General features: G+C 40.6%; 1 protein-coding gene, 1 non-coding gene and 2 pseudogenes across 2 annotated transcripts in view; 2 read left to right on the forward strand and 2 right to left on the reverse strand.

The window, feature by feature from the left end:
* Positions 1-20,111, reverse strand: part of TLN2 (talin 2) — a 397,436-nt gene that overhangs the window by 57,745 nt on the left and 319,580 nt on the right. The window contains exons 43-45 of the mRNA XM_025038744.1: positions 15,433-15,603; positions 7,550-7,696; positions 3,219-3,320 (exon numbers count right to left, since the gene is read on the reverse strand). Of these exons, the coding sequence (XP_024894512.1) occupies positions 3,219-3,320; positions 7,550-7,696; positions 15,433-15,603 (420 nt within the window). The remainder of the gene's footprint in view (positions 1-3,218; positions 3,321-7,549; positions 7,697-15,432; positions 15,604-20,111) is intronic.
* On the forward strand, positions 2,190-2,308 carry LOC112469740 (annotated as a pseudogene).
* LOC112469820 lies at positions 6,872-6,990 on the forward strand (annotated as a pseudogene).
* Positions 18,461-18,583, reverse strand: LOC112469914. The gene has a single exon (XR_003042765.1). It is a non-coding gene; the product is annotated as a small nucleolar RNA SNORA53 (small nucleolar RNA).

Here is a 20,111-nt window from a genome sequence, read left to right on the forward strand (position 1 = left end):
TCTTTGTTCCGTCTATTGGGTATCATCTATAAGCCCTCCCGTTATATGTTGGTGAGGGATGGACGGCGAAAGGTAACTGAAGGTCTTTTCCCAAATGAATTCTAAGACTGCCTCTTCTTCACCCAAGTTGTCTCTCCTTTTGGGTAACTGAACGCTATTGGTTAAGAACCTCCGAAGGTCATCAAATTAGTAGTGGCAGAGACAGAATTAGAACCTGGGTCTTCACACTCCCACTGCAGTTCTCTTTCCATGATTGCATGCTGTCAAAATCAACTCCAAGTAGGATTTAGATGCCAAAAGAGCTGTTAAGGAGGTTTAGGCCAGCTGCTCTGCACATAGGTAATGCTCAGTAAAAGTTTTTTAGTGTCTTTTCTATTTAGCATTATCCTTTACGATGTATCTCCGTGTGTAAATATGTATTAACATAGTGAAAGTCAACATTTATCAAATATCAACTATGTGCCAGGCATTAAAAAGAAAAAAAAAAAGCCTCTAGGTTATGTACTAAACTGGCAAAATGAGCATGCATCACTTTTGTAATTTTACTATGCTTAATAGTGCAACATTAGAAATAGCCCCAAATGCCCAGTATCACCACATTTATTTAACATTATTCTAGATTTATTAGCCAGTGCAATTAGATAAGGGCAAGAAATAAAATTTGAAGTACTGGAAAAGAGAAGGCAAAATTATTATTATTTGTTAATGATATTATTGTTTGCAAACCCAAAGAGAATTAACTGAAAAGCTATTAGAAACAATAAGAAAATTCAATAAGGAAAAACTAATATACAAAAGTTAATAGCTTTACTATATCAAATTATAATGGTTTGGAACATATAACTGAAAACTTTTAATTTACAATAAAAAACAGAATAAAATGCCTAGGTTAAATTTAAGAAGAAATGGGTAGGACCTATATGAAGAAAAATTTCAAACTCTACAAAGGGATGTAAAATTACTTAGGCAAATGAGAAAATATTTCTTCTTAATTAGGATCACTCAATATTGTAGAAATGTCAATTCTTTAAAATTTACAAATGTAATTCAATTCCAATTAAATTACCAATGGGTTTTTTCTTCAGAGCATAATTAAAGGTACTAAAATCCTTATGAAAAATTAAATGTAACAATAACCAAGAAAATTGTGAATAAAGATGAGAGATTAATTCTATCAGATATTAAAACACATTTTAAAGTTACCAAGCTTTTCCTATTGATACCAGAAAGGTAAAATACAGACATCAGTGGAACAGAATGGAGTTCAGAAATAAACCCAAACATATAAGGAAATTCACTTACAACAAATGTAATAAAATTCCGTGAGAAAGTAGGAATCATTTAATAAGTACTATTGGAACAACTACCTATTTGGGAGTGGAGTGGATTCCTATTGCATTCTTGTCTCAAAAATAAATTTTAGGTGGATAAAAGATTTAAATATAACTTAAAAAAATTTTTCCCTTAGTTGTAAAGGTAGCACATACTCATTTTAAAGAATCTGGAAAATATAGAAAGGTATACAGATAAACAAATTTAAGTTAAAAATTAAGAAATGCCCTAGTAAATAATCCTTGGATCAAAAGGCAAGTCAAAACAAATGACAAAATAACCAGGAAGCAATGAAAAGGATAGAATCTCTACCAAAACCTTCAAGACAAAATTAAAGTTGTAGTCAAAAGAGAATGAATTACTTTATTCATTTCTAAAGAAGAGATAAAAACTAAAGGAATTTAATGGTTGCATAATTTTGTGAGTATGCTAAAAATTATGGATTGTACACCTTAAAAGTGTGAATTTTCTGGTATGGTATATCAATTAAAAATACTACTTAAGATATCAAGTATTAAGTAACTTAATACTTAAGACATTAGAAAAAGGACACAAAATAAACCAAAAAAAAAAAAATTCTCTGGAAAGATTAACGAAAAAGCAAAGTCTAAAATTCTATTTAAGAAAAATAGAGAAAGCAAAAAATTACAAGATTTGTACGGAAAAAGAGAATAATCACATACCAGAAGAAATTAAAAGATTAATTAGCGAATACTATCTACAGTTCTATAGGAACACATTTGAAAATGTCAAGGAAAGGGAGGATTTTCAGCAAAATATAAATTACCAAAATTCAAAAAGAAGTAGAAAATCCAATTGACCAGTTATCTCAGAAGGAATTACAAAAGTAATTAAGAGTCTACGGCCATGCCACCCTGAACATGCCTGATCTTGTCTGATCTTGGAAGCTAAGCGAGGTTGGGCCTGGTTAGTGCTTGGATGGGAGACCACTTAGGAAGACCAGGTGCTGCAGGCGTAAAAGATAAAAAAAAAAAAAGGATTATAAACTGACAAGGTCCTTGTAATCTGTGAGGTCAATCAAGGGTTGCCTCACCTAAAAAAAAAAACCAACAAAAAAAACAAAGAGAGCTACCTGGCCTCCACCCCATAGAGATGCCAACTGAGTAGGGCTGGAACAGGGCCCAGAATGTGCATTCTAAAATACTCCCTGTCATTCCAAAGACCAGAACTTGAGAATTGCTTCATCATTTCATTTTGGAGTTTGCTGCCCTCAAGAACTCAATAAAGTAGACAGGGGATATAGATAATTATTTCCATTTCCATTTCCCCCACTGTGTAAAATTGGAAGGAAGGGTGCAACTGGCTTACCAAAGTAATCAATGAAAACAAAGAACGAATAATATATTGGACGTTTCTGTTGTTAGGGAAAAAATATATTTTTTACAAAACCTTGCCGTTTCATTTTGCCTGAAAGACGGGCAATACCTTATTGTTCAAGTATTATAATTTGATTCCGTCGATCTCTGTTCTATCTCCAAATGTCTTCTCTTGTACTGTAATTTTAATCTATAAAAACACCTCAATTCCTTTATGAGGTGAATGGGAGTTTTCTTTCTCTGACTCCCAACCTCTATCTCATTTCCTTTTGATTCTCATTTTCTCTCCTTCCTTTGCTCCCTTGTCCTCATGCCCAGGTCTCGGTCATCTTGAATTCCCTCTTGCAGCCTTTTCACAAGATAAGTCCAGCAGGCTGGGGCTTCTAGACACAGGCAAAGAGACCACAGATAAAGGATAGGAGCTGGGGCCCAGGAGGGCTAGAAATACAGACTAATCTCTCCCACATAGACCCCAGAATGGAAGACTCAGTGACGGGCGTGGATAAAAGGGCAACTGGCGGTGGGTGGGGCAGTTCTTTTTCTTCTTACCATTTCCTGAGCTGTCACCGCAATGGCTTTGGAATATTTAACCACCGTTGTCTGATAGTCGACAAATGTTCCCTTTGGTTCTGGAGGAGTGCCTTCGTCCAGCTACAGAGGAGAGGAAAAGAACCCAAAGGTCAGAAGAGGCCCTTAGACGTGTGGACAGTATTTATCAGAATTAGGAACTTTGAAAAGTGGAGAGGCCCTCGGAGTTTCTTTGGCCCAAAGTCGACAGATCCCCACCAGCTCCTGCGACAAAGACTTCAGTAGAGGTGCACATAAGGCACTCGGGGTGCACAGGTGAGGAGAGGCTCCCGGCCTTGCCTGAGAGGGCTGGGAGTGCTTTCTCCAGGGGAATGTTTTGGTCAAGTCTTTCCAAGGGAGGCGTCTGCTACATACACAAGGTGGGAAAAGTGTCCCAAAGAGAGGGAACAGCGTTCAAGAATAAAAAGGTGGGTGTGAGCTGGACACTTCTAGGGAAGCGAGAATGATAGACATGGACTGGGAGGCAGAATCTACATTGTGAAGGGCTTCCATAGGAATGGGATAGCCCACAGACGTCTATCCCCTGGAACCTTCACTTCTGATCTAAACTGGGGGAGAGAAGATATTGGAAGCATTAGATATAATTTATCGCTCGTCTGACTCTATATACAACAGGAATTGAGAGAAGGATGAGATCACTATCGTGCAGAAGAGCTGGAGAAGTGGGACAATGGCTCTGTCCCATGCAGGGTTAGGGATGTGTTGGTTCAAAGAAAGACCTGGTTCAAGGGCTTGTGACTGAGCCTCGAGCTGGTTGTTTAATCTCTGAGGCTCACGTCCTTCATTGGAAACTTCCGAGTATCAGAAGGTTGTAAGCAAAGATCAACTAAAATTATACCTGGTCAAGAGCTATGCAAAGGAAGAAGATGACTGTGAGAATGAGGAAGAAGAAGATAATGACGATGATAGTGTCGATGATGATTATGATAAAGAAAGAGGCAACCCATCTTTGCCAACATCATTATTACTGTCACCCTGGTTGCCGAATGAGACTCCAGGTGAGCAGATTAGGTGAACAGAAAGAGTGAGTATGGTAAACAGAAGGAGGCTGTTGAGAATGGTAGGCACGAACCTGAATCTGTTTAATGAAGAGCCTGGAAACTGTGAGGAAAAATGATGGGACTTGGGGTAGGCAATGACACATTTGAGAAGTTCTCTTTGTCAGATCTGCCAGATAGCTTGCAGTCAGAGAAGAGACTAGAGGCCAAGAAGAAAATGTTAAATGAAGTTTTTACAATAGAGCTACACATCATGAGCAGGCATAAGCTACAATGTGAGTTGAAGGAATGTATTGCTGTAACCTATGTGTGATTTATCTGTACAGCCAAACCATAAACACAAACTTCAGGCTAGATCACTTTTTTTAGGTTTCTTTATCAAGGAGATAGATGCTGCCGAATATCTCCATCACACAATAGAGACCCTGCTGGTCAGATGAGAATTGAGTTGTGGACTCATACACTCAGTATAAACTGATTGGGCATCTTCTGAGTGTCAGGCGATGTGCTCGGAGCCTTCATGTGAGATGTAGAGTAACTGTGAGCCAGGATGTTGGAGCTGGAGGGACGCTTAGAATACACAAGCCACCGGCCACCAGGATGAACCTTGTACTAGTTTGAAGACAATGAAAAAAGTAAGAACGGAGGTATAGTTTTAAATTTTTCAAATTTATTTAGTTAAAAGAACTTGCCTTTATTCTGAGATAATAGCCTTTCTATTGTTTTTAGATGTTAACATGATCTTTCTTTTATGAGAAAATAGTGATGTAGATAGCAGTGTTATTTGGTTTCAGTTTTTTTTTTTCCATGATCTCCACCCTTCCCTCCACCCCAAATACAAAGAAAAGTTACTGGATTACAAAATCCCAAAGGTTGAGAACCACTAACATCACTGAATGGGGATACCAGAGTTCAGAGAGCTTGAGAGATTTGTCTAAGGTCACCCAGAAAGCTGATTATTTCCTATTAACCTAGTAGCCCCCAAACTTTCTGGGACTCAGATAGAGAGAGAGACGCTTAAGAAAAACCTCCACAAACCTCAAAAGTGTCAAGAATTGCGAGTTAGAATCAGCTTTGGGTACATTCACATTTTTCTGCCACTCGTTGTCATTGAGAATTTTCAACAATCATTCTAACAGTGTATCAGTATTTTAACCAAATAACTGAAACTCAGATAGAAAATGCCAGATTTCTAATGCCTTGCTGCTTGGGGGGTCAAAGGACATGAAGTGCCTTTGACTTGATACAGTCACCAGCACGGGCAGGCTGGAGTGGGCTGAGTAAAGAGAGAACGGGGAAAAAGCGTGGTGTGGTACGCCTTGGGTGTCAGGTTAGGGTAGATGAGAACTTTGGGGTATCAAATGAAATCCTGCTTGTCTCTTTTACAGAACTGAGGGAAATAAACCTTTGTTCCTGGCCTCTGTGGCTCATGTCGTTTGCAGTTCTTCATTATTGCTATCAGGTCAGCCAGACTTAATTCCCAGCCCTTCCAAAAGAATCTATATCACTGACATCAGATTGTACGAGAGCTCTTTTCCTTATTGAAACTCCGTCACAGCACGCAAGGCTCAGAGGCTATCAAAAAAAAGACTTTAGGAACCTGATTTCCGTCTTTTAGGGAGTTATGGAACTCTTCCCTATCATTAGAGTGGTTGTGGAAAAAACAAACAAACAAGCAAACAAAACAAAAAAACCCTTTTCCTGAGAATTAAAAGTTTATCATTTGGATTTCTAATTTGTACTGAGAAACCTTGAGCACCATTATTTAATATCCATGGTAGATGCAAGGCTTATTTTCTAAGCTCTGGTTTTCTGATGTCCTGAAAACCAAACAAATCCACTGAGACTTATCCAAGGGCCTAGAAAAAAAAGGAAACTTTAATGCATTTCCTGCCAAATTGTCCCTATCTGAACTGTGAGAAGCCCATGGCAGAAATTACTGGAGTACTTTGACAAGGCAGAGCCTGGGGTCTCAAAAGGGAGCTCCAGCATCCCTGCCTGGCTTGTGACTTTATTGTCTAATAATGACTGCACAATATTTAAGGGGAATTATCCTAATTATAGTTTCAGGCTCTCATCTCTTTATGGAGATACAAACCAACCAATCTTCTCTAAATTAGCAATTAAAGACTGTTTATTATGCTGAAAAACCATAAGAATGTATTCATAATCTGACAATGGACATTTCAAAACACAATGTCTAAAATTATTGGCTATGCTATCACAAGGTGGCAATTAGATGTTGATGAACAATTGTTAATTCTCATGACTATCAAACTGACATGATTAGTGAAGCATTCCTTGGGGGAAAGAGCAGAAGATACAGAGTTGAAACTATCTCCACTCATAAGTCCCTACTCAATTGATGGGCATACTACTTCAGTGGCTTCTACATCTGGCTAGATACCAGACCATGGGGAAAATTAAAAAATACAAAGAGACAGAAGCTAAGCGAGGTTGGGCCTGGTTAGTACTTGGATGGGAGACCACTTAGGAAGACCAGGTGCTGCAGGCGTAAAAGATAAAAAAAAAAAAGGATTATAAACTGACAAGGTCCTTGCAATCTGAGGTTAGCCAAGGGCTGCCTCACCTAAAAAAAAATAAATTAAAAAAAAAGTCTACAGCCATGCCACCCTGAACAAGCCCGATCCTGTCTGATCTCCTAAGCTAAGCAGGGGCAGGCCTGGTTAGTACTTGGATGGGAGCCCACTTAGGAAGACCAGGTGCTGCAGGCGTAAAAGATAAAAAAAAAAAAAGGATTATAAACTGACAAGGTCCTTGTAATCTGTGAGGTCAATCAAGGGTTGCCTCACCTAAAAAAAAAAACCAACAAAAAAAACAAAGAGAGCTACCTGGCCTCCACCCCATAGAGATGCCAACTGAGTAGGGCTGGAACAGGGCCCAGAATGTGCATTCTAAAATACTCCCTGTCATTCCAAAGACCAGAACTTGAGAATTGCTTCATCATTTCATTTTGGAGTTTGCTGCCCTCAAGAACTCAATAAAGTAGACAGGGGATATAGATAATTATTTCCATTTCCATTCATTTCCCCCTGTAAAATTGGAAGGAAGGGTGCAACTGGCTTACCAAAGTAATCAATGAAAACAAAGAACGAATAATATATTGGACATATGATAGGACACCTGCACTTTAATTGCAACTCTCAAGGAAAGAGGTAGCTTGTTGGAATTAGCCTTGACAGATATTTCCTTAGAGAAAAGCACCTGAGGGAAACCGAGGAGGAAATGGGGTCAAGGAGTGAGGAGGGTGAGTATCTGGAAGCCCGGACCTACCTTGCTCATGGCTTCTGCAATGGCGTCGACCATGCCTCCCACCAGCCCTACTTCACTGGCAGCTTCGTTCAGTGTCACCATTATGTCATCTACGGCCTCCTTCATGAGCTGGGAGGCCTCTGTGATAGCATCGTGGGTGTGCTGTGCCTGGGAAAGGGGAAAGAGAATTGTGAAATGTCTCCTTAAGCAGAAGAAAATGCTGCTCAGTCTCTTAAACACTTCCCTTCTTTTAAGAATAACCTTAAAAAGCAGAATACAAAAATATATCCCCATTATGGAGCACAGCAATGTATTCTATATTTTTCTTTTCCTTTATTATGTTTGTACATTTGTTTCCAAAATAAAAATCAGAAAGACAAAGATATATTTTTTACAATCAAAAGGAAAAATATAACTAATATCAAATAGTGTCTTATGACATGACTCATTTTATGTTACGCTATTCGGCATGGTAATAGACAAGGTGACATATTTAATTAGAAAAACTAATATAAAGGAAAATGTGTTCACATCAAATGCATTTCTCATCAAAACTGCCCAACATACTGTAATTCCCAAATAAGACTGGATTATGAAAATGTAGGTATGTACAGGAGACATAAATCTGTAAAAGACCTAATAGGCTTTGTAACTATGTCACAAATTATATCACCATGAGGTTAGAGGAATGAATTAGAGAAATTCTCCGGGGACAGACACTTTACAGGCGAAGCCCTGAGTGCTGGTGAGTTTCGCTAAGACAGTATCTTGGAGATACTTTAACTGCAGGCATTTCACCTGTGTGTCAAGCACAGAAAGGGCACTGAGTAAATGAAAGAATGAATTAATGGTGGTGCCGGGCTCCCCTAAAGATACCTCAAATGGTAGCAAGATGTAGGGGAAAAAGCCATGGACTTCGGGTCAGGAAAACCTGGTTCCTATTCTACTAGTTCCTATTCTACTGCTAACTAGCTAAGTGGCCGTGGTCTTGACTTTCTAAGTAAAATGGGAGTTCTGACGAGATCATATGGGTGCAGGTACCTTATTGTTTATAATAAGAGCACACTAGTTGGGGCCTGTGCCCATAACTGGGAAATCTGACCTAATGCCAGGTAGTTAGTGTCAGAATTGCACTGCACCCAGGTGCTACATGCAGTGACCATGGCCCTGGCTCAGCCTCAGGGGGATGCGACCTTTTCAAAAGGTCCAAGAAATCACATCTTTACTTTGGTAGATGAGAAGGCAAGGAAACCAGTGAGAGATGGTAAATGACAACTTTCAAGGGACTTAAATAAAAGAGAAAGAATCCAAGAAGAGGGTATGTGAGCCATAGGAACTGGCTCTGTCTGCAGTATTGACAAGCCATGGGATCCAAGAAGAGTTCTTCCAAAATGACATCTGACAAGATGTGAAATAACTGATCACATATAGTATCTTCGAGGCAATTGTGTTGGGATGTAAATGTTAATTATTGATTATTACCACTAAAATTACTTTAGAAGATAACAATGAAAAACAACCTTGAACGACAAACATTCCTTGACTCTTTACCAGACTGGCATCCACCTTTTCTATTTCCCAGGCTCTCCACGGGTGGGGAGGTCAAGGGGAGGCAGCCTTGCTCTCCCTTCCTGGCTAGACTCCTCACAGGTCCACTTTCACCCTTTGTCTGCAGTGACAGGTTCCATTTGCCTTCCCCCCTCTTCCAAATCTAGGCACCAGACCTGAGATGACTGAGTCTCAGGTCATTCAGGCCTCTACCACCGTCTGGTTACCATGGCAGGGGGGCCTCTGAGTGAGACTGCCTCGCTGAGCTCCATGGATCTGCAGAGCCACCAGAGATAATACTAAAATGGTGTTAAGTAACTACATTTTAGGATGGCTTGTTTTCAGCTAACTGGAGTAGTACCTAAGAAGAGTTAAAAATCCAGCCATGGGGTCCAAAGACTTCTTGGGGGAGGTGTCCAGGTTAAGCTGAGACCTGGAGGAAGAATCTAGACACTAGCAGAGTTGATGGAGTGAGGGAGAAGGGGGAGCCTTCCAGGCAGAAGATGCAGCCTGTGCAAAGGTCCAGAGGTGAGAAGGAATGTGCATCATGAAGATGAGGTGAAGCACCCTATGTAAAGTGTCTGGCAAAATACCTGGCACACGGCTCCTGCCCCTCTTCCATTATCTCTCACACACCCCAGCCTCTCCAACTAGACTGCATGCTCCTTGCAGACAATTGACTCTGCTTCCCCTAGAAGCACACTATTCACAAGAAGTGAAGGGCTTGATAAAGTCACCAGGTGGGGCTAAGTAATGATTGAGAAATTTTATTTTCAGAGAAATTTTTACAAGGTTAACCTTTACAGGCTATTGGTGTAAATTTCTCCTTTGGAGAGGCTGATTTACAAATAATTGGAACCATCTGTTTATAGGCTGTGGAACAGGCATGGGTGGCAGAGCTGAAGGCATAGATATGGCTTGCGGGGAGTCAGAACAGGGTTGGCCCTTCTTCAAACAACTTCTCGAGCAATCGACTAGGCACGCTCAATTTGCGATGGCGTACTCTAGCTCTGACTAGACCAAGAACACCCGATGACATTCACATGGATCCTGGCAAGACGCCAGGGGCTCTAGTGTACTTTGTGCAATGCAAGAGCCAACCTGTGGGCTCAATGTGACTTTCATACCAATTTTAAAATCTATGTTCTTATATCTTGAGTCAGGTATTATAGCATTTTGCAGAGGGGGAACTAGGGATAATAATAAATATCAAACCACATAACCGCAGCAATAGCAGCTGCTAGCAATTAAGAGAGACTCCTTGGTGCCAGGCACTGTGCTGATCGCTGTTGTGCACATCTCCTTAATCCTCACAGCCCACTGGAAGGTGAGAATAGGACAACATCCCTGCCAGGGACCCCTCTGACAGTCACAATCTGAAAATGGGAGCTTAAGCACCAGAGCTTACAGACCTGGTAGATGACAACTGCCACTGACCAGCTGGCCATTTGCTGAACTTATACACCACTGGTCAAAAGAAAAACAAGCATATGGCCAGATCAGATCAAATTTATCAGCGCTACCAAAAAAATAACCTTAACGTAGGGAATACCCCATCTACAAGGGGAGGCTTCAGCCTCTCCCCGCCAAATAAGGCAAAGCCACCCAGATACCATGTGGCAAAGGCAAGGAGCCTTAGGACCTGCTACTACTCCTGGAAGTTCTTCCTACTCCTCAGGGTCCATTCTACATATGTCTTCCAATTCCTGGTAGCTTGTTACTAGATGAACCCCAAGCCTGGAACCTCACCTAGTGCTGAATAGTAAAATATTTGGCTGGCTTTTGCCTAAAGTTCCTCAGAGGGGAGGCTCTAAGCACTTAGCATCTCCTAAGTGATAGGAGGGTCTCTGTTATTCAAGGTGGGCTTCTTGGACTAGACATCAGTTTGTGCTAACAAGGTGAATCATCATGGCCCCCAGGTAGTTTCAGAACTGGTCATGCCGGAAAGACCAATCCTGTGACCACAGGGTTGGGTCTTTGAGCAACATAATATCAGCCCAATCGCTGACCTCTAGGGGAGAGAGGAGGCTGGAGATTAAATCATTGGTCATATGACTGAACTCAAGCCATCAAGCCTACATAATGAAATCTCAATAAAAACTCTGGACAGGGAAGCTGAAATGAGCACATCATTGATGTGGTGATGCGCATCAATATGCTGGGACATCCTGAGGACACGAAAGTTTTGTGTTTAGGACCCTTCCAGACCTCATCCTCTGTGTCTCTTCTTTTGGCTGGTTTGTATCCTTTGCAATAAAACTGTATCTGTAAGTACAGCAATTTCCTTGGTCCTATGAGTCATTCTAGCAAATTATGGAACCTAAGGGGTAGTAAGAACCCATGCATTTGTAGCTAGTCAATCAGAGTGAAGGTGGCCTGAGAACCCTGCAGCTTGTGGCTGGTGTGTGAATTGAGGGTGGTCTAGTCAGGGCCTGTGCTCTCAATCTGGGAAATCTGACCTAATGCCAAGTAGTTGGTGTTAAAGTCTCATTGCACCCAGGCATTGGGGTTACCCAGGCAACACCATGGCTGCCTGACCCTCCTCAGGGGAAGACAATCCTTCCAAAAGGCCCAAGAAGTTGCATCTTTACTTTGGTAGAGGAGATGGTAAGGAAGCCAGTGAGAGATGGTAAATGAAAACTCTATTGAGTGATTACACGTAAGAGAAGAATTCTAAGAAGAAGCTACATGAGCCATAGGAATTGGCCCTGTCTGTGAAATTGAAAAGCCACGGGAATCCGGAAGAATTCTTCAAATATGAAATCCGATGAGATGTGAAATATTCAGATCATAGATGGCTCTCTTTGAGGCAACTGTCAGCATGCATAGCTCCCTCTTTTAGGAATGCAATGGAGTAAACTGATAATTTAGGTTGATTGCCGATTTCATGCTACAGAGATGTGCAGATTGCATGATTTCGATGATAGAAGTGACATCTTCTGCACATAACCCTCCAGAGAGAGTATTCCATACATATATATTCTGATTTATAAAAAAGGTGGAAAGTGTGGATTTCTCTAAATCTCACTTAGAATGAGGTGACTACTGGTGGCACAAAAATGCCAGCAAATCTACACATGCATGTTAAAACAAAGTACACATCTGTGAGGAGAGGAGAAAGCTGCTTGCCAAGTATCTGCTCTCCCATATGGTCTCAGGAGTGTCAGAAGAACATTTTGGAGGCAGCAGCAGTAAATCACAAAAACTGTTCTCTCAACTCCTAAGACAATGAAAATGACACTTTTTTTCAGACTGAAGCACCAAAACCTACAAAAACACATCCTTGCTCTTGGCTGTCCCAGAAATGAATTACCTTCCCGTCTACTTGTGCTGAGGAATTCTCTAGGTCTGTTCTCCTCCACTCCATATGTTTAAGTTTTACAGATCCTTAAAGGGTCAACTCAGAGTTCACCTCTTCTGTGAAGCCTCCTCCGATTACTCCAGGCCTCTCCCAGGAATGTTTCCTGGAACTTCAATGGTAAACCTCTTGATCACACAGCTCAGTCCAATCACACATGTGGGCCAGCTGAGCACACGAGTTTCAGACACCCACAGACAAAGTGGGCTCTCAGTTAAGGCATGTTTAAATGACCAACGGCAACTCTAAGTGGAGCCAGCAGGCCCAACAATGAGCTTGCTATTTTAGATTCTGGAGGGACTCTTTGTTACTGGTCCTCACGGCACAACACAGAAGAAAAATCGGACTTTGTCCTTTTTTTTTTGAAATATCTAAAGTCTACTTCCAAGGGAGCCTGACTTCATTACGGTGCTACAACTACAAAGCCCAGGATAGCGGGCACAGACAGCACAGGAGTTTGGAAAACAGGAGTCATTACAGTGCTACAACTACAAAGCCCAGGATATCGGGCACAGACAGCACAGGAGTTTGGAAAACAGGAGAAGGCTACAGGGGACCGAACTCAACTTTGGTAGAGGTAAACAACAATTAGTAATTAGAGCTTCCCTGCAATGGCTAGGCTGTGTATTTGCTGAGTGCCGCAGGCAGAGCTGGAGGGGCCCTGGGTGGTGGTGAGCACAGAAGGGAACTCTGGGGGATAGAGAATGAGCTTTGAAACACTCAGCAGGGTGCGAGTGAGGCTACACAGCAATGCCTTATAATCCCCTGATTCATTAATATGTGGCTAACACAGGGGGGGTGGTGGGGCTACTTTATTTTAAAACACCTACTGTGTCAGATGCTTTATCTCATTTAATCTCTACAACTACCCTATAGAGACATTCATTATGAACCTCATTGAGTAGATGAGGAAACAAAGAAATGAAGTAATTTGCTAGCAAGAGGCAGAGATGGGATTTGAAACCAATCCCAATGTGGGTGCTATTTTTCACCAAATCGAAGCTACCATTAACCATTTAGTCACATTTTAACATTTCCTCTGCAAACAGGGACATAGGACATCTAACACATACATGCGTCACCTAACACACAGCAAATAACACCTAGTAAATATCTGCCCAAAGAATGCAGCTAAGGTGATTAAGTCTGCATCAGGCCTCTTAGGAAAGAGCCTAAAAGCCAACTTGTGTCCCAGGCATCCTTTGTGTCAAGCCTTTCAGGATTTGCAGACAGAGCACAGGTTGAATGACATCAGGGACATAAACACCTGTCTTGCCTTCACTCATCATGTCTTAGTTCATCACCCGATGCTTCAGGCCATTTGCTGAAAACTATTCCATACAGGTCTCCCAACCACTTTGGCAACTAGACTTATTCTTTTTTTTTCAGAAGACTCAGAACAACTTGAGGGCAATGGGCTGGCTCTTAATATTTTTAGCATTCCCAGAATTAGGCTCTTAGTACTTGTCGGATACATTACATGAATGAAAAACTGAATACAGAAAATGCAAGTCTCAGGCACTATTCATGCTGTTACCAGAATGGTGCTTCTAAACTACAGATAGGTCACGTTGTTCCCATGGCTTCCAATAAAGCCCAAACTTCTTAGCGTGGTAGAGACCTGTCACAATACAGCCCAGTCTATCCTTGCGTCCCATTGTCCCCACACCCTGTACTCCACATACATCAGATTGAGTGCTCTTTTCTAAAGATACCAGAATCCTTTTGTAACCCTATCTAAGCCTTTGTATACGCAGTTCCCTTTTCCCAGCACGCATCCAGCCATTCTTCTGTACCAGGTAACTTCTTTTTTTAAGACCAACTAGCCAAACGTCCCTCCTTCTCTGCAGCTTCCTTGACCTTGCTCCAGTCTTTGCTTTGGGCAGAGCTGGCCTGTGATTCCACGGGGCGCAGGCTCAGTCCTGACCCTGCACGTCATCTCTCTCTCTCATGTCATCTCAGACAACTTACCTGAGCACTTTCAGTCTCCGTTTCCACATCCATAAATGGGAACCTTCCTATCTCATAGAATATTTATGAAGATTAAATAAGATGATGGTATAAGCTATAATAGGTAACACAGTCAGGACTCCATAACTGTTAGCTCCGAGATTATTATTTTGCCATTCTCTTAAATCCAGAGTCTTCTCTGCTATACCATGCTACCAATTTGAAGACCTTACAGATAGATGTAACAGAACACATTAAAAAATACATACACACATGTAGATTCCTTTAGCTTCTAGGGAAGTATCCTGCACAAATTTTTCCAGTCAGTGTTCCCCTTACGTTATTCTGCTGAGGTGAGGACCCATTAAGATCAGATCGATCACGGGTGGGCAGCTACTAGAAGGTACAAACAGCAAGAGGAGCCCCACTCTCCTCTTCAGGAACTGGAACCCTGAGGAAACTTAAGGTGCATAATGGTTTCATAGGTAAAACAATCGCTCTGATGCAAATATCATCCCTGAGAGAAAATGACATGCTGTTGTCATCTTTGGCCACTTGCAGTAGCTAGGTGACATATTGGGATGAGCGAATGTTCCACCTGCAAGTCGGTAAGGGAGATTTTCATATCAAACTACTGCCTCCAAGGCAATAGCAACACATGCCATGGGTGACCTTGTGCCGCATTTCGCTTTGAACTTGAGTACCAGGAATGGAACTGACATACACCGGAAAACAACAGAGCTGTACTTTGTGCAAGCTAGGTGTCAACACTGAGCAGGTGCCAGCAGGTATGAAGTTTTTCTTCCCCAAGGATGCCTGCCTACACATTCTGTCATGGAAAAATAACTTATAAATATGCATTAATTATGTATAGTTCTTGCTTTTCCTCTTAAAGATCCCTGGGAAGGCCAATAGAAGATTTCCCACCTCTGAGTGGGAACTCAAATGCTAAGAACTGGAGGTGTTTTCCCTAGAGGGATGTGATACAGAGGAATGCGTGATGGCTTCTCGGTGGTCCTAAGTGAGTCAGCAGCATCCTGCACTGTACCTTGGGGTTCCCTCCGCCTTCTTTGGCTGCATACAACATCTGTAGGGCAGACTCTGCGAGCGTCTTGGTCTGGTCCAGCACTGTCATCTGCTGCTGATGGTCCAGAATCTTGGAGGCAACACCAACTGCAGCTAAGATCAAGGGCTCAAAGTAGCTCGCCAGCTGTGTCACCTTTTAAGACAAAAAAGCCACAGATGCATCGTGTAAATACTTGCATCTCCTTTAGGGGCCCTACTGATAGAGATGGGGCTGGGACAGGGATGGTATGACTTGCAGGGAGAGGCAGATTTGCTGACCTTTATTTTTAAACTTTATTTATTTTTTAAACTCTTGCTTGAGTTTAACTTCCTCTGAGGAGCTCTTTATCTCACCTCTCATCACGGCAGAAATGCTAAGAAATGTTCTGAGATACAGAGTAGAGTGACAATTTTACAAATTTTAATTTTGTGAACAGAAAAGCCTTTGAAAGAACCAAAGATGAGCATCTTACAAAGTCAGAAGGAAGGGGGATAGGAGAGGGGCAGGGCAGCAGAACAGATGAGGAAAAGGGCCTGAGAGTAAAGATACCCTCACAGGTGTTTAGGAAGCCAATCCAACTGTCCTCTGCTCTGAGCTTTTTAACCAAACCATGCATTTGGAATAAAAGCAAAAACAATTTCATATAAGCTTAGATGTTCTGTTTATGATTAGCCCAACCTGAGAGAAAAAAGCCTATCACGACAGCGCACCACTGTTCCAACAGAGGCCTATCTCCAGTAGGGTAGCATCATATTTGGTACATACATGCTCATCAAAACTCATCAGCTGGGTGCCACAGGGCCACATGTCACATTTGTGTGCATCCCGTAAGCCACGCTTTCTGCTAAATGCTTACCATGCATTTCTTCATCGAATCTTCACAACAATTGTGCAAAGCAGATACAAAGGAAGGAACCGAGGCTTAGGTGGGTGAAGTAACCTACTCAACCCCATGTGGCAGAGAGCTGGAGCTGGCGCAGGAGCCAGGTGTCCCACTCCACAGCCCAGGTTCTCGAGCACTGCTGTACTGTCTGCTACTTTTCATTTTTGTTCCAGTTCCGTTAAGTTGTAATATTGAATTTTAAAAGTTTGTTGTTTGGTATTTGTTTGTTGTTTTGTAAAGTATTTAAACTAAAGTCTGAGAAAAATCCAGTAATATCCATTTACCTAGCATCCCAAATATCAAGTTTTAACATTTTGCTGTATTTGCTTCAGGTATCATAATCCATTCTCACTCAGTTAAAAATGATCAGATTGATTATGTTTTTCATTCAACTCCTGATTTTGTGTGACAATTACTAACTCTAAATTATTCCCATCAAGTATATTTAAGCTCCAATCTTGAGGCATCAATTCCCTTAATGCTTAGTGCTTCTTCCCATCATAAGGAGGAAGAGTGATGGGGATGTAGGTAAGAAGGCCATTTTATTTTAATTAAAGATTGGGGTGACATTCATTGATAAAATCAAGTAAGTTTCAAGTGTACAATTTGATAGTATGTAATATATATATTGTATTGTGCTTCACCACCCCAAATTAGATTTCCTTCCACCACCAAATATTTGACCCCTTTTACCGTTATCTACCTCTCCCCTCCCCGCTTCCCTCTGATACCCACTAATCCACAGTCCGTGTCCATGAGTCTCTGTTTGTCATGTTTGTTTCTTTGTTTTTTACATCCATATGAGTTAAATCATATGGCTTTCAACTTTTTCTGTCTTATTTCACTTAGCATGATTATTTCAAGATCTGTCCATGTTGTTGCAAATGGCAATATTTCATCTCTTCCTATGGCTGAGTAACATTCCATTGTATATATGTACCACATCTTCTTTATCTAATCATCTATTGATGGACACATCCTGGCCACCATGAATAATGCAGCTATGTACATTGGGGTGCATATATCTTTGTGGTTAAATGTTTTCAAGTTTTTTGGGTAAATACCCAGAAGAGGGATTGCTGGGTCATGTGGTAATTCTATTCTTAGTTTTTCGAAGAACCTCTATACTATTTTCTATAGTGGTTGAACTAATTTGCATTCCTACCAGGAGGGTTCCTTTCTCCCCACAATCTCTCCAACACTTGTTCTTACTTCTGTTGATGACAGCCATTCTAACAGGTGTGAAGTGGTATCTCATTGTGGTTTTGATTTGCATTTCTCTAAAAGCTAGTAAAGCTGAGCATCTTTTCATGTCTGTTGGCCTTTTGTATATCTTCTTGGGAGAAATGTTTCTTCAGGTTCTCTGCCCATTTTTTAATTGGATTGTTTGCTTTTTTTATTGTTGAGTTGTATGAGTTCTTTATATAGTTTGGATATTAGACCCTTATCCAGAGTCATTGTTTGCAAATATATTCTTCCATTAGGATGATTCCCTCTTTGCCTTGTTGATGGCTTTTTTTTTTTTTTTTTGCTGAGCAGAAACTTTTTAATTTGATACAGTCCCATTCATTTATTTTTGGTTTTACTTTCCTTGCCTTTGAGGGCAAATTCATAAAATCCTCTCTAAGTCCAAGGTCCATGAGTTTAGTATCTATGTTTTCTTCTTTGCAACTTATTGTTTAGGTCTTATATTCAGGTCCTTAATCCATTTTAATTTTGATGTGTGGTGATAGACAACAGTCTAGTTTCATTCTTTTATATAGATTTCCAGTTTTCTAGCACCATTTATTGAAGAGGCTTTCCTTTCTCTGTTGTATGGTTTTTGACTAAGGAGTCAAAAATTATTTGCCCATGTGTGAGGGAGTTTACGTCTGAACTCTTGATACTTTTCCACTGGTCTGTGTGTCTGTTTTTCTGCCAATACCATGATGTTTTGATTATTATCACTTTGTAGTATAATTTGAAGTCAGGAAGAGTGATACCTCTGGTTTTGTTCTTTTCTCTCTGGATTGCTTTGGCTATTTGGGGTCTTTTGCGCTTATACACAAATCTGATGATATTTTGTTGAATTTCTTATTTTACTCGGTTACATATATTCATCTACCAGAAATGTCAATCATTAACAAAACTGTCCACACAAACAGTCAAGTCTTGATAGTACAAAATGGCAGCACAAATGCATGTCATCTCAATCAGAACTTAAGACTAACATGCATGTTGTATTTCTTTTAAAAATACCACTGGAGTTTGATAGGGAATTGCATTAAATCTGTATAATGCTTTAGGTAATGAGGTCATTTTAACTCTGTTGATTTTTCCAATCCAAGAACACGAAATATGTTTCTATTTCTTTATGTCCTTTTCAATTTCTTTTAATACTATCTTATACTTTTCAGTGTATAGGTCCTTCACATGTTTTGTTAGGTTAACTCCTAGACATTTTATTCTTTTTGTTGCAATTGCAGAAGAAGTTTTATATTTTTTTCTTTTCACTTCTTTTTCTGAAAATTCATTATTAGAGTATAGGAATGCTATGGATTTTGGAACATTGATTTTTTTTCCTGTAACTTTACTGTATTATTTCTAATAGTTTTTTAGTAGAGTCTTCAGGGTTTTTTATATAGAGAATCATGTCATCTGCAGAAAGTGACAAGATTTCTTCATTCCCTATGTGGGTGCCTTTTATTTTTTTCTCTGACCTGATTGCTCTAGCTAGGACTTCCCATACTACATTGAATAACAGTGGTGATAGTGGACAGCCTCATCTTATTCTTGATCTTGAAAAGTTTTTAGTGTTTCTACATTAAGTATGATGTTAACTTCTCAGCTAACATCAGGGGTCAGGGCTCAGGGCTCAGGATGCATCCTATACAACCTAAAGGAGTCAAAATGTTTAACACATTAGAATCTTACATGTTTTCTAGATTTCTTTTATTATTTTGAAAGTACATTTCATCAATGCAACTGTAAAATGTCAAGGGTTGCTGCATGCTGAGAATAATTAAACGAAACTGGTGCCAACTCCTCATGGAGGTATTATAAATGGCTGGTAGAGTAAGCTCTAGTTTCAGAACCACTGAATCTGAATCCTCCCTGCCAATTCTTTATTGAGAAATCTTAGGCAAATTGCCTCCTACTACTAAACTTGTTTCCTCCTCTGTAGAATGGGGAATAATAGCACTAAACTCATTTAGATTGTTAGGAGGATTAAATTAGTGTACGTAAAAGCACTTGGCACAATGCCTGCCATGTTGTAGGCACTCGACACTAAGGTGTCACGATTCCTCACCTATTGTGTGCTCAGGTTTTTGAAGGTATGTGCTTTTTCCTGTATTTAGGAAGCTAACACCTTCTGCTCTTGAGAGACAGGACAGAACAGGAAACATCCTCACTTGGGTTAGCATAGAAGTTAACAGAGAATTTTGAGTATTTAATACGTGATGCTGATTCCCTAAGGCCTAAGGTGGCAGAGTGGTTTGAATGGTGGCCCCCAAAACATATGTCCATATACAAATCCCTAGAACCTGTGAATGTGATCTTACTGGGAAAGAAGATCTTTGCAGGAATGTTTAAGGGTCTTAAGATGAGATCATCCTGGGTTACTTGGGTGGGCCCTAAATCTGATAACAAGTATTCTTTTAAGAGATAGAATAAGGAAAGACAAACAGAGAGCAGGAGACAATGTGACCACAGAGGCAGAGATTGGTATGTTACAGTCAAGGAATGCCAGGGAATGTCGAGAGCCATCAGATGTTAGAAGAGACAAAGAACAAGTTCT

The sequence above is a fragment of the Pteropus alecto genome, unplaced genomic scaffold, assembly GCF_000325575.1.
Source record: "Pteropus alecto unplaced genomic scaffold, ASM32557v1 scaffold86, whole genome shotgun sequence".
Classification (NCBI taxonomy): Eukaryota; Metazoa; Chordata; class Mammalia; order Chiroptera; family Pteropodidae; genus Pteropus; species Pteropus alecto.